Source organism: Elephantulus edwardii, unplaced genomic scaffold, assembly GCF_000299155.1.
Source record: "Elephantulus edwardii isolate Elephantulus edwardi_28Jun2011 unplaced genomic scaffold, EleEdw1.0 scaffold00031, whole genome shotgun sequence".
In the NCBI taxonomy this organism is placed as follows: domain Eukaryota; kingdom Metazoa; phylum Chordata; class Mammalia; order Macroscelidea; family Macroscelididae; genus Elephantulus; species Elephantulus edwardii.
In genome coordinates this window covers 686,974-700,696 of record NW_006399781.1, presented here as the reverse complement: position 1 = coordinate 700,696, position 13,723 = coordinate 686,974, and the positions used below count along the sequence as shown (strand labels likewise).

The window sequence follows — 13,723 nt, the reverse complement described above, 5'->3', positions numbered from 1 at the left end:
AATTCTGGACTCTTGTGATAACCATAATACCCTATCATACATCGCTTTTAAATTATTCAGTCCCTCATCTGTTTCAGTGGACAAATATTGCATGGTGCCACTGCTGTAAAATGGGACTGATATTAGGGTGGGGGTAAGACTGAGAAAAACTGGATAAATTGTGTATACTGCACTGAAAAGGTGACTTATAACTGCTCTGAGGCAAACCTTGCTAGATGATTCAAGAAACCAGAGGCTTCTTGAAATTGTGTTGCTGAACTGAAACTGGAGCCTATATTAATTGAGGAATTATGCCTTGGGACTAGTACGCTAAAACCTCTATTTGCATTGGACGATACGCTTTGCCTCCTCCACTCTCCAACTCTTCCCTAATAAACCCATTCTTGGTCCCATAACTGTGAGTCAACAACGAATAAACGAACCTCTTGCAGTTGGTATAGATCTAGAGTCACCGTGGGGCTGTGCTATGGGCTCTTTATCTGATTTCTACTCTGGAGCTATGAAAGACTGTGCTATTCTCACTCCATCATGCCCTTTCAGAGAGACACTCTTGGCCCTGTGCCCCCAAGTCCCATTTTCTGCTCTTTAGACAGTCCTCATGAAGAAGAAATCTGAAAGTGAACTCATGTTACAACAGAGTTGCTGCAGACCAGGGATTCATAAATATTTGATGGTTTTTCTAATCTCATTTTTGCTGTTGTTTTAAACGTGGCACTCTGCTACTTTTCCCAAACAAAATCTTACACAAAAGGTCAACACAAAGGAGAAAGTAAAATACCACGGTTCTCCTGATCCAAAGTCAGCCCCTCCACATCAGCCCCACAAACTCAGTTTGAAAATCTAAGCAACAGACTGTGGACCACAGATAGCAAGAAGCCCAGCCAACCTGGAGGACATCAGCATGAGCAATAGAGCCCAGGGCTGGAGGTAACGGGCAGCAACGGGTATGTAAGGTCCAAAGATAATGCAATGCCCCGCTGTGGGGCCTTCTTCCCGGAACAGGACCAGCCTGCCCATGTTGGTTCTCATCATGGTCCTCTTCTCACTCAGGGCCCCTCCTGGTCCCGGGCAGAGCACACACCTGACACAGACAGCCACGCGCATCTAGCTAGCAGCCGTGCACACTCACTGACCAGGGCCGGTAACTCCTCAATATTTGGTAGTGCTATTTCATAGTGGTCGGGGAATATAACAAGTTTGGCTTCGTCTTCATATTCATAATCGTCGCTATTTAAATCATCATCAGTATCTAGATCTGAGAAGACAAAAACAAAGAATAAGAGGTAAGGAAAGTGACATTCCATGCTAAGAGAGCACTCACAAGAGCAAAACAAAACCACAAGGTTGGAGTATCCTGGGGTGACACTGATGTGAATTCTCTCCTCTGTGTAACAAACAGTTCAACTGACCCAAACCAAAAGCCAAAGGTCTTTCCATCAGCCTATCTGAGTTTAAAAACTTATTCTAGTGAAAAACGTAAGGAAGAAACTACATAAACAATAAAGACCTACAAATAAAATAAGCATGCATGCTATACATCCTACTTTTAAAAACGTTTTGAGGACTACACTGCGATTTGTCTGTTACCTGACTTTTGATTTTACAAGAATTCTTGGAATATTTTTTCACACCAGTGTAAAATGTAAAAAAGGTTCCATCCTGAGTACAAAATGTTACTTTCGGCTAGTCCTAAACTCACTAATCTCTAGTTTGCTCATTTGTAACATGAAGAAAATAATATTTATACCATACAATATATGTGCAGTTGCATAAGAAATTGTAGCCAATAATAGTCATGCTCTATTTTTACAATAATGGTCTTATGCAGCATTTGTCCTTATGAGACTGAGTTAGTTCACTTAGCATAATGCTCTCCAGTCTCCTATACATTTATGTTCTCTCTCGCTGACTCTCTCTTGTGCTCATGTGCTCTCTCTCTCTCCCTTTAACTCTCCTTCCCTTCTTCTTTCCTTCCTTTCCTCTCTGTCTCTCTCTCTCTCTGTCCTTTTTATCACCATTTCTGTCTCTTCCCCTTACTCTCTCTCTCTCCCCCCCTCTCATCTCTAAGTTGCTGAGGTACTACACAGTGAGCCAGAAGGGAAATCCTGTAAGTAGTCATGTTGTCCTTGTGCTGTGGAGAATTCTCAGTAAGAAAGATGAGCTCCTCTAGCCCATTATCAGGTCAAGTCTCTTCGTGTGGCTAATCTCTGGTAAAGGTTAGGCAAAGGCTCTAGGAAACATCTTGTCACAATATTTACACAGGCATTTCAGCCTCATGTCCACACAGATGCCAGCATCATGGATTGTGTTTGTGTATTTACACATTTAGAACTATGGTGACCATGAACTACAGATCTATATTCCACCACTCACATGCAGATACAAACAGGTACACAGACACACAAATATGATTCTGTAAATAGAAGGATGTGAATTTACTAGACAGAGACGTTGCCTAAAAACCAAAGGATCTACATTGTGTTGCTGCCTGAGTATCCCTCCAACAAAAATCCTAGTCTCTTTTTGGGTACACATCTGCTCTTATGAAGTCAAAGGGCAGCTTGAAGAAAAAAGGGAGATATAGCTATAAAGTCATTTGAATATTTTAATAGGAGTCTGAAAAATAATTTTTTTAAGACTCGAAGTGCCAAAATATGGAACCAAATGCCATTAAATAAATAGCAATGAGATTACTTTGACAAAAAGCAACCTCAAAGAAGTTTCAATGAGTATGTAAAATTATGAGTTACAGTTTAAGTGACTAAAGGCCTTTATTTAAAGGAAATAATTAAAATAAACTATATTATACATGTTAAAGAAATTTGAAGATGCCATTATTCAGTAAGAATGATGTACCAATCTGATGGAATATCACTCAAATGGTTTTTTTTTTAATTTTTTTGGCTATCGAGAAATGTGGAAAATGTGTAATATCAAAATGTAAAGTGTATCTTATTAAACAACTTTTTAGATGTTATATTCACAGATAAGAATTAGAATGAAACTGAACAAATACAAAAACAAATGTTTATCTGGATGGATGAATGAATGTTCCTCTGTTTTTAAATTTTTTTCCTTATTATAGATGTAATATTATATATATACTTTTTAAAATGCCTGAGTATAAATCTTTTGTTTGTGAGTATAAATCTTTTGTTTGTAGGTTCAGATATGGCTCATATAAGATAATTTCTAAGTGACTCTTTTCCATGGAAAATGTACCTTTTGGTAATTCAAATCTTACCAAACACTCCAAAGAGTGTTAATAAAAGTCTCCTTGCTATAGAGTCAGAATTGATTTATTGTTGACCTGCTAATGGTTTTCCAAGGCTAATAAGAAAAGATTTCTCATCTTTCTCCCAAGGAGAGGCCAATGGATGCTAATTGTCTTTGGGCTACCAGCACAATTGCCTATGCACTTGGCCACTGTTGTGTTGTTGTTGTTGTTATGTGCAATTGAGTTACCTGCAACTCATAGTGACCCCATGTACAACAGCTCTGAATTCTGCCCTATCCTGAGTCAGTCTCACTGACTTCAATACACCTACCTCCTTGACCCCAGTTACTGTGTCAAGCCATCTCATCTGAGGTCTTCCTCTCCTGTGCTGTCCCTCCACTCCTTCAAGCAAGATGTCCTTCTATAAGGATTGGACCTTCCTGGCTACGTGGGCAAAGTAAGTGAGACAGAGCTTCCAAATCCTAGCCTCTAAGGAGAAACTTAGTTTCACCCTCTCCAAGACAGACCTGTTTGTTTTCATGGCAGTCCACAGAATGTTCAAGACTTCTCCAGCACCACTTTGCCACTAGACCTCCCAAAAGAGTGTTAGAAAAAATCCTACTCTGGCATTTATTAGTTATATAATCCTGGGAAAGTTTCCCAAGTTCATTTTACTCATGAGTAATTCATAGGCAATATTATCTATTTCCCCTGACTGCTGAAGCGATTAAAGTACAGTATAGGGTCTGACAGATGACAGGGTTTCAGAAACAGGAGCCACAATCATAATCTTCATCACCTCCTCTACATTCATGAAAACAACAATGTCAAAAGAATAAAAGAGATGCCTCCTCTTCGCTTTGCCTGTCCAAGTTCCAAAGCTAATCTGTAAATAGGTTTGACCTCATGATATTATGGGTGAAACCTCTCTACAGGAACTGAATAAAAAGAGGATGCATTGGCAGTCTGCTGTCAGGGAACTCTCCAGCGTACTGAAGAGCAATGGTATCTGTCTGGAGACTAAGGTGCCCCTGATCCAGGCCATAGTCTTCGCAATTACTTGTTTTATCAGAAAGCTGGACAATGACTAAGGATGGTAGAAAGATAATTGATGCCTTTGAGCTGTGGTACTGGAGAAGAGTATTGAATATATCGTGGACTGTTAAGATAACAAACAAGTTTGTCCCGTTTATGTTTATGTTATGTTCGTCTGACATACTTTAGACATGTTGAGAGGAGGGACTAGTTCTTGGCAAGAGACATCTGGTTTAGATGGGTGGAAGGACAGCGCAAGAGAGGAAGACCCTCGATGAGACTGACTGATTCCGTGGCTGGGGTAACGAAGGTAGGTGTGTCACAGACAATAAGGTTGGCACAGGACAGAGTGCTATTGTGCTATTGTACACAGTTCACTATGAGTCACAAGTGACTCAATGGCACATAACAACAACAGCATAAACTTCTGATGGTTCTAGACTATAAGCAGTGAACACAAGAGATGGGTCTTATTCATCTTCATTATCCCTCATCCTGGGACACATTTGTCTGTTCAGTCGCTGTCTGCAGAATGAGGATATACATTTGGATGGTAATACCACCAATGTGCTTTGGACAACAAAGCAGAAATCACAAAAAAAACTTGTTTTGGCTCTTTGTTTATGGAAAAGAAAAACATATTTGAGAAAAAAATGCCAAAACAATAAAACTACAACATAGTACACCAACTTTATTTTCTTTTTATAATTAAGCAAGATAAAAAGAACTATAATCTTTTCCAAATATCTTAATCTACAGGAGAAGGTCAGTGGAGGTAGCCTACACTCTGATTTCCTGGGACAAATAAGATTTCTCCTGTATATACATAACCCCACAACTCTAAATAAAATCAGAAATTTCCAGTTTAATCTTCTTTGAGTTTCATCACCCTAAAAACATCTTGATCTTGCAGACCGTCAGGAGGGGCCAGTCTTTGGGAAAAGACATCATGCTGGGAAAGGTGGAGGGTCAGGATACGGAGGAAGACCCTCCACAAGATGAACGGACATGGTGACTGTCTGATGAGTTCCAGTGTGTCAGAGGTGGTGAGGCTGGCGACCACAATGTGAGCACTACACGATCACGAGGATGGAGCAGGATGAGGCACGGCTCAGAGCTGATGTCCATGGGGCCATGATGAGTCACGGTCCACTAGATGGTGGCACTAAACAGCAATGACAATGAATCTGTCTAGTGGAGGAACCTAATGAGAAGCTATACCTTATGAACTGGTACAACTGGGACCCCCAACTTCTTCCTACCAGGCATGACTCTCTCTTGTGGCTATTAGCTAACAACATCTACAGGAGCTACTTTGAAAAATTAACCAAAAAAGACAAAAATGCCTACCATACCTCTACATCAGTGACCCTTCCAGATTACTGAGAGAAGGACCAGTACCATACCACACTCACATGTCCAACAAAGTACCTTGTCTAAGCTATGAATCAGCATGGCAGAGAAATGGACTCCTAAATAAAGCCAGTCCTCTGGTTCCACCTCAGAGTTCTCTTGGACTACTTCTTTGTTGGAGGTTACTGCTTGGTTGTTCCTGCACTGTGAAATGTTGTCATCTATTTACCTTTTTTCTTTTTCCTTAACTTTTTATTGTGACTAGGTTTAGAAGAGGTCACAGCAGTAGGGACATTATAGTCAACATGAGATGAATCTTAGCTGAAAGTAGAGAGTATCAGAGGAATTTCTGTCTGTGTTTCATTTGCAATACAAAGGCATTTAACTGTGTGGATTACAGTAAATTGTGGCAAACCTTGAGAAGAATGGGAATTCTGGAACACTTGATGTTATTCATGTGAAATCTGTACTTAGATCAGGAGGAAATAATCAGAACAGAGTAAGGAAATACTGCATGGTTCAAGATAAGGAAAAGAGTGTGTTAAGGATGCATCCTATTTCCCTATCTTTTCAATCTATATGTGAAATAAGTCATTCGGGAGGTTGGATTTTATGAGAATTGAAGGAAGATTCATCAACAACCTGAATTATGCAGATGACACACCCTTGCTTGCTGAAATTGAGGAGGATCTAAGTGGACCTCGCTAGAGTACTAAAGAGCAATTATGTCAGTCTGGAGAGTAAGATACACCTGATATAATCTATGGATTCATCAGAGAGCTATTCATGCTATTCATCAGAGAGCTGGACAGTGACTAAGGATGAAAGAAGAATCATCAATGCCTTTAAGTTATGGTGCTGGTGAAGAGTGTTGAACATACTTTTCTTGGATTGCCAAGAAAACAAACAGGTCTGTCCTGAAGAGAGTGAAACTAAGCTATTCCTTGAGTACAAGGATTTTGAAGCTCTGTCTCACATATTCTGGGCATGTTGCAAGGAGAGATCAGTCCTTGGAGAGGGACATCATATTTGGAAGGGTGGAGGAACAGTGCAGGAGAGGAAGATCCTGGATGAAATGGATTGACTCAGTGACTGGAGTAATGAAAATAGATGTGTCAGAGATGATGAGATTGGCTCATGACAGGGCAGGATTCAGAGCTATTGTACATAAGGTCATAATGAGTTGCAGACAACGCAACAGCATATAACAACAGGAAGTTATTTTGATGCTCCAGTCTCCATACCAAAAAAAAAAATTGATCCATTTACTTGTGAAGATGAAAAAGGGTTGGATGGGATACAGTGATATGGCAAGGTTCAGATCTACTGTTCATAGGGTTTCTATGAGCTGTACTCACCTCAAAGGCACCTAACAATAATAACAACAACACATTTGTATTCCTGATGACAATCCCAGATTCCCGGCTTCCTAAAAACAGCTACACTAGGAATATTAACTAAAAGGTTGGTGGTTCAAATTCCCAGAAGCAATTCAGAAGTAAGGCAGCCTTGAATCATGTAGAACACAGTTCTTTGCACACAGAGTCACTGTGAGTCCAAATGAACTTGACAACAACTAAAACATGCAATATATTTTCCTATCACATAAATAATAAATTTTATATCCCTTTATCCCCCAAATTCACAATCCTGCTAACTATTGTAATCATCTTTCTAAAATACAACCTAAAAATTAATAAAAGTGTTCCAAGCTTTTGCCATTCACAGAACCACAAGACAAGTCAGTAATTTTTTCATAGCACCTTTAAGTCAAAAGAAATATCATATAGTTCTACTTATTGGGGAGCTAGTATACATAATTAGTATATATATCATAATATCCTAGCAACCATTTAAAGAAACAATACAATTGCAAAGAAATGTTTTATTTCATCCTTAAACAGCTACAATTCCTTACTAATGGGATGTGTGCACTTACTGGACAATTTCTCTTTGAATCAGTTTGGGCACTACCACCCTCATATTCTGTTCACTAATTCTGATAAGGCATTTGCTTTTTTTTTTTTTTTTGCGTCCCTGAGTGGTGTAAGTTGTTAACACATTCAACTGCTAAGCGAGAAGCTGAACATTTGGGCCCACCCAGAAGTTCATCAGAAGAAATGTCTGGCAGTCTATTTCCCAAAATCCAGCCACTGAGAATCTTATGAAGCACAGTTCTACACTGACACATATTAAATCATTATGAGTTTATAATCATTCAAAGGAAACTGGTTCGTTACATTCTTTTTCTCAAAACAGACATGCACACACACCACCACCATCACCACCACCCCAAAACCAGCTTCACATATATGAAGTTATTGGAGAGAAAATAGGAGGGCTTAAACTCAGGAAATCAAAAGATGAATTGCACTAGGAAAATTTGCTGTCATGGACCTCTCCAGAATGCTGAAAAGCAAGGATGTCAGTTTAGAGACTAAAATGTACCTAATCCAGGGCATAGTCTTTGCAATTACTTGCTATGCATCAGAGAGCTGGACAATGACTAGGAATGACAAAAGAAGAATCGATGCCTTTGTATTGTGGTGCTGGAGAAGAGTCTTGAACATACCATGGACCACAAGAAAACAAACAGGTCTGTCTTGGAGAGGGTGAAACCAAGTTTCTCCTCAGAAGTTAGGATTTTGAAGCTCCATCTCACATCATTGGGCACATGTCCAGAGAGACCAGTCCTTGGAGAAGGGCATCATAATCAGAAGGGTGGAGGGACAGCGCAGAAGAGGAAGACCCCAGATGAGCTGGATTGATACAGTAACTGGGGCAATGGAGGTTGGTTGGTATGTCGGAATTAGTGAAACTGGCTCAGGACAGAGCAGGGTTCAGAGCTGCTATACATACAGGGTCATTATAGGTCACAGGTGACTCAATGGCACATAACAATAACAACAATGCTGAACTCCTCAAGCTAACAGTTCATACAATGCTGAAGCATCACTGTGTCCCCCTGAAGATTTAAAATGTCCCATAGTGTCCCTATGAGTCCAAGGGACCACCCTAGGTTGCCTAAGAACACAGTTTGGGAACCAGTGTTAGCAGGGAACAAATCTTTAAGCACGGTGTATGTGCAGGCTCTCTCTTGAAGGATGTGCAAATGGAAAACAGGACTATTTTCACCACATATCTGAGAAACAGGACAGGAAGGAGAAATTCACTCTTCAATGTATAGTCTCTTTTTCCTTTATAATTCTAAACATTTTATGCTATGCACGATAAAATACTTTTCAAATTCTTAATTTCAGATTATTTTTAAATTATTAATAATTTAAATTATGTACAATTTTTTCAAATACTATAAAAAGATGTATAAAACGTAAATTTTTCTTCAATTGTCAATAATTATAACTACCAGTGAAATAGGAGGAAAGCCAGCCTATGACCAAGCTACAGGAAAGGTTCTTTTAGGGGAGCTCTGGTGGCCTGGTGGCAAGGAGCTGCAACTACAATCCCAGTGGCTCATGGTTCGAATCCACCAGATGCTCTGCCGGGAAAAGGAGGGACAATCTCCTCCTGTACCAGTCAGATCTGATTTGACGGCACACTCACACACACAAAAAAAAAAAAAAGAAAAGAAAAGAAAGGTTCTTTTTTTTTCCTTTTGGTCAGAAATATTTAATTATTTATGAATATTCTTTTTCTTTCTTTTTAAGAAAGGTTCTTAATGGCTGATTCACTGGATGCACATAAAAGCAATGAGACAAGTAAGTGAGTGGGCCATTGAGAGACCTGAGGAAAGCCACTCAACACCAGCTAATGGCCTCCGTGTCCCTCATGAAATCAATATTGAAGGATTTGGTGGTTTCGGTGTCATTGTTGAGCCAATAGCAAAGAAATTAGTCACAGTTATCAAGGGAATGGGGGGAAAGTGCCATCTAAAACAGCACAAAGTCACCAGTATCATAAGGTGAAACAGAGGCACACCCCTTTCCGTACATGGGGAGAATACTCTCTTTTGGTGGAAACAGAACTAGAGCCCTGAGGTCTTGCTCTTCATAATTCCAGTGATCCCTCAAAATGGCTTCTCAAGACCCATTTTCCCCTTTTCTTGAGTTACAGACTCCCAGCTTACAGCAATGAAGCTAATAAAAAGGCGTTCTTTTTCAGTCAACCTACTAATAGGTGTGGTTCTATCGCCACTGTCTGACCTGATAGATGTAAATTCAAGTAGAATTGATGAGAATTCTGATAAAGCAGAAGGTAACTTTGTTAGGATATAAAGAGTTTTGTCTTTCTACCTTTCTGCTGTCTAAAAAAAGAGAGATGATGGCTGGAGTTTTAAATGCTATTCTGAGCCATGAAGCCATCAGGAGATTTGAATTCACAAGCAGGTTGGATGGTGGAGCAGAAACATGGGAAGAGATCAGATCCCTGCTGAACAGAAAACTATCAGCCTGTTGTTGTTAGGCATCAAGTATGATTCACAGCAACACTATGAACAACCAATCAGAACCCATCCTGAGCCAGCCTCATGGTCTCCGGTCTCCAATACTCTCAGATGATCAGCCTAGACTTGCTGTTTACCAACATCTCTGTTAGTAATTGATTTAAGTCACCAATACAACCACTCTTACTGACCAACATTGTTAAGTTCCAAAACCAGGTCTTTATATGAAAATTGATATGTGAAAACAGAAGCTGACTACAAAGATTGTAGTCTTCAATATGGATTGAATTGAAGCTCAACATCAAGAAAGCAAAGATTCTCACCACTGGGCCAACTGGCAGCACCATAATAGTTGAAGAGATTGAGATTGTTAATAATTTCAGCTTGCTCATTTCTACAATCAACACTCTTGGCACCAGCAGTCTGGAACCCAAAAGGTAAATTCCATTAGGAAAATCTCCTTTTAGGGACCTCTCCAGAGTACTAGAGAGCAACAGTGTCAATCTGGAGACAAAGGTGTGCCTGACCCAGGCTATGGTCCTTGAAATTACATGGTATTCATCAGAAAGCTCTCTGATAGTCTTCTAAGAATTTATCAAGCTGAAATTGTTAACAATCTCAATCTCTTCTCCAACTATTATGGCGCTGCTAAGCCCAGGAATTAATGGAATACCAACTGACATATTTCAACAAACAGACGGTGCCATGGATGTGCTCATCAGATTGTGTAAAGAATTCTGGAGGACAACTACCTGGCCAACTGACTGGAAGAGATCAATATATAATCCCATTCAAAAAAAAAAGGTAATCCAATAGAGTGTGGAAGTTATAGAACAATATTTCAGTATGGATTGCGTCTCAGTATCAAGAAAGCAAAGATTCTTACCACTAGACCAAAAGGCAGTGTTATAAGGGATGGAGAGGAGACTAAAACTGTCATCAGCTTCATCTTGCTTGAATCAACGATTAACACCTTTGGTATGAGCAGTCAGGAAATAAGGAGATGCATTGCACTGGGAAAATCTGCAGTTAGAGACCTTTCCAAATTATCGAGGAGTACTGATGTCAGTTTGAAGACTAAGGTGTGTATGATTCAGGCCATAGTCTTTCCAATTACTAGCTATGCATCTGAGACCTGGACAATGAATAAGGATAACAGAAGAAGAATTGATGTCTTTGATTTGTGGTATTGGAGAAGGGCACTGAACATCCCCACGGACAGCCAAGAGAACAAATAGGTATGTCTTGGAGATAGTGCAGCCAGAGTGCTCTTTGGAGGCAAGAATGATGAGGCTTCGCCTCACATACTTTGGACTAGACTGCGCTATTCCTTGGAGAAGAAAATCATGTTGGGAAGGGTGGAGGGTCAGTGAAGGAAAAGAAGACTCTCCAACAAGTGGATTGGCACAGTGACTGGTACAATGGGCTTTTGTGTTTCAGGAACCGTGAGGATGGCACAGGGCAGGATTGAGTTCAGATCTTTTGTTCATAGGGTCACTGAGTTATATTCAACTAGAAAGCACTTAACAACAACAACCATCACTAATATCACACGCTAGCAAAATCCTGCTGAAGATTATCCAGAAACAACCGGAAAAGTACATTGACAAAGAACTAACAGAAATACAAACTGGGTTTAGAAGAGGTCATGGCACTAGAGATGTTATCGCCAATGTCAGATGGATCCTGGCTGACAGCAGAAAGTACCAGAAGGATGTCTATCTGTGTTTCATTGGCTATGCAAAGGCATTTGACTCTGTGGCTCACAACAAACTGTGGCTGACTCTGAGAAGAATGGGAATCCCAGAACACTTGATTGTGCTTTTGCGAAACCTATACTGCACTAGAAGCAGTCCTCAGAACAGAGAAAGGAAACACTGCATGGTTCAAAATCAGGAGGGGAGTGAGTCAGAAGTGTATTCTGTCTCCATATCTTTTCAATCTATATGAAGAACAGATCATTCGGGATCCTGGGCTTTATGAGGAAGAATGTGGCATCAGGATTGGTGGAAGACTCATCAACAACATACGTTATGCAGATGAAACAACCTTGCTTGCTGAGGAGGAACTGAAGTGCTTGCTGCAGAAGTTCAAAGACTGTAGTCTTCAATATAAATTTGAAGCTCAATATCAAGAAGACAAAGATTCTCACAACTGGGCCAATTGGCAGGACCACAATAGATGAAAAAGAAATTGAGGCTGTTAACAGTTACAGCTTTCTCGGCTCCACAATCAACATTCTTAACACCAGGAAATCAAAAGGGAATCAACTGAGAAAATCTTCTGTCGGGGATCTCTCCAGAGTACTGAAAAGCAATAATGTCCATCTAAAGACTAAGGTGCACCTAATCCAAGCTATAGTCTTCACCATTACTTGCTATTCATCAGAGAGCTTGGCAATGACTAAGGATGACAGAAGAATAATCGATGCCTTCAAGTTGTGGTGCTGGAGAAAAGTGTTGAACATACCATGACCACAAGAAAACAAATGTCTTGGAGAGGGTGAAACCAAGTTTCTCCTGGGAGGCTAGGGTTCTGAAGCTCCATCTCACATACTTGGGACACATGGCCAAAAGAGGATTGGTCCTTGGAGAAGGACTTCATGCTCAGAAGGGTGGCTGGACAGCGCAGGAGAGGAAAACTCCTGATGAGATGGATTTATACAGTGACTGGGGAAATAGGGTTAAGTGTGTTAGAGTCAGTGAGACAGGCCAGGCTTCAGAGGTGCTGTACATACGGTCGCTATGGGTCACAAGCAACTCAAAGGCACATAACAACAAAAACATCAGAGAGCTTCACAATAATTAAGAATGACAGAAGAAGAACTGATGCCTTTGAGTTGTGGTCCTAGAGAATATACACCATGGGCTACCAAGAGAACAAACAGGTCTGTCCTGGAGTGAGTGAAACCAAGTTGCTCCTTGAAGGCAAGAATCTGGATACCTCATCTCATATACTTTGGATATGTTGTCATGAGGGACCAGTCCTTGGAGCAGGACATGATACTTGGAAGAATGGAGGGACAGCATAGGAAAGGAAGACTGCAGATGAGATAGGTTGCCACTGTAACTGGGATAATGAGGGCAGGTTTGTCAGAGGCAATGAGACTGGCTCAGGATAAAACAAGTGTCAGAGCTGTTGTGCGTAGGGTCGCTATGAATCATAATTAACACATTGCTGCACACTTTTAAATTGACACCATGCTTAGAAACACATTTTTTTTTCCGCTATAGCCACCATTTGCAGCAATGTGTTAACTGGACAGCACATAACAACAAGAGCATCTATGTGAAAACGGAGGTTGACGACTTCAGACAGCAAAGTATAACCACATCACTATATAACTATCAAACCACACTAAAACGGAATTATACTATGCAAAGAGTTTTTAAATTGCCCGATAATTTGGACATTTTTTTAAAATATTTTTAAAAAATGTTAACTGTAGGAGCAGGGGTAGGGAGAAAAATGTACAATAATAAATGAATGGAAATCTGTAAACTTTCGTTAAAATATCAATAATTTTTTTTAATTTGTTGGGTTATGGGTTCTCCCACTATCGGAAAGAAAGCAAATCATTTTAAAACTTACCTTACCCAAAATGCTGTAAAACAAAAGAATCAGCTATTTAAAAAATTGTACAACGATACATTAAAGAAATAATCCATCATGACCAAGTGGGATTCATAACAGGCATGCAAGGATGGTTCAATATA

General features: G+C 40.0%; 1 protein-coding gene across 1 annotated transcript in view; it reads right to left on the bottom strand.

Annotated features, from left to right (window-relative positions):
- USP13 (ubiquitin specific peptidase 13 (isopeptidase T-3)) overlaps positions 1-13,723 on the bottom strand; it is a 203,905-nt gene that overhangs the window by 115,615 nt on the left and 74,567 nt on the right. Inside the window, exon 4 of the mRNA XM_006884032.1 lies at positions 1,134-1,255. Within this exon, the coding sequence (XP_006884094.1) occupies positions 1,134-1,255 (122 nt within the window). The remainder of the gene's footprint in view (positions 1-1,133; positions 1,256-13,723) is intronic.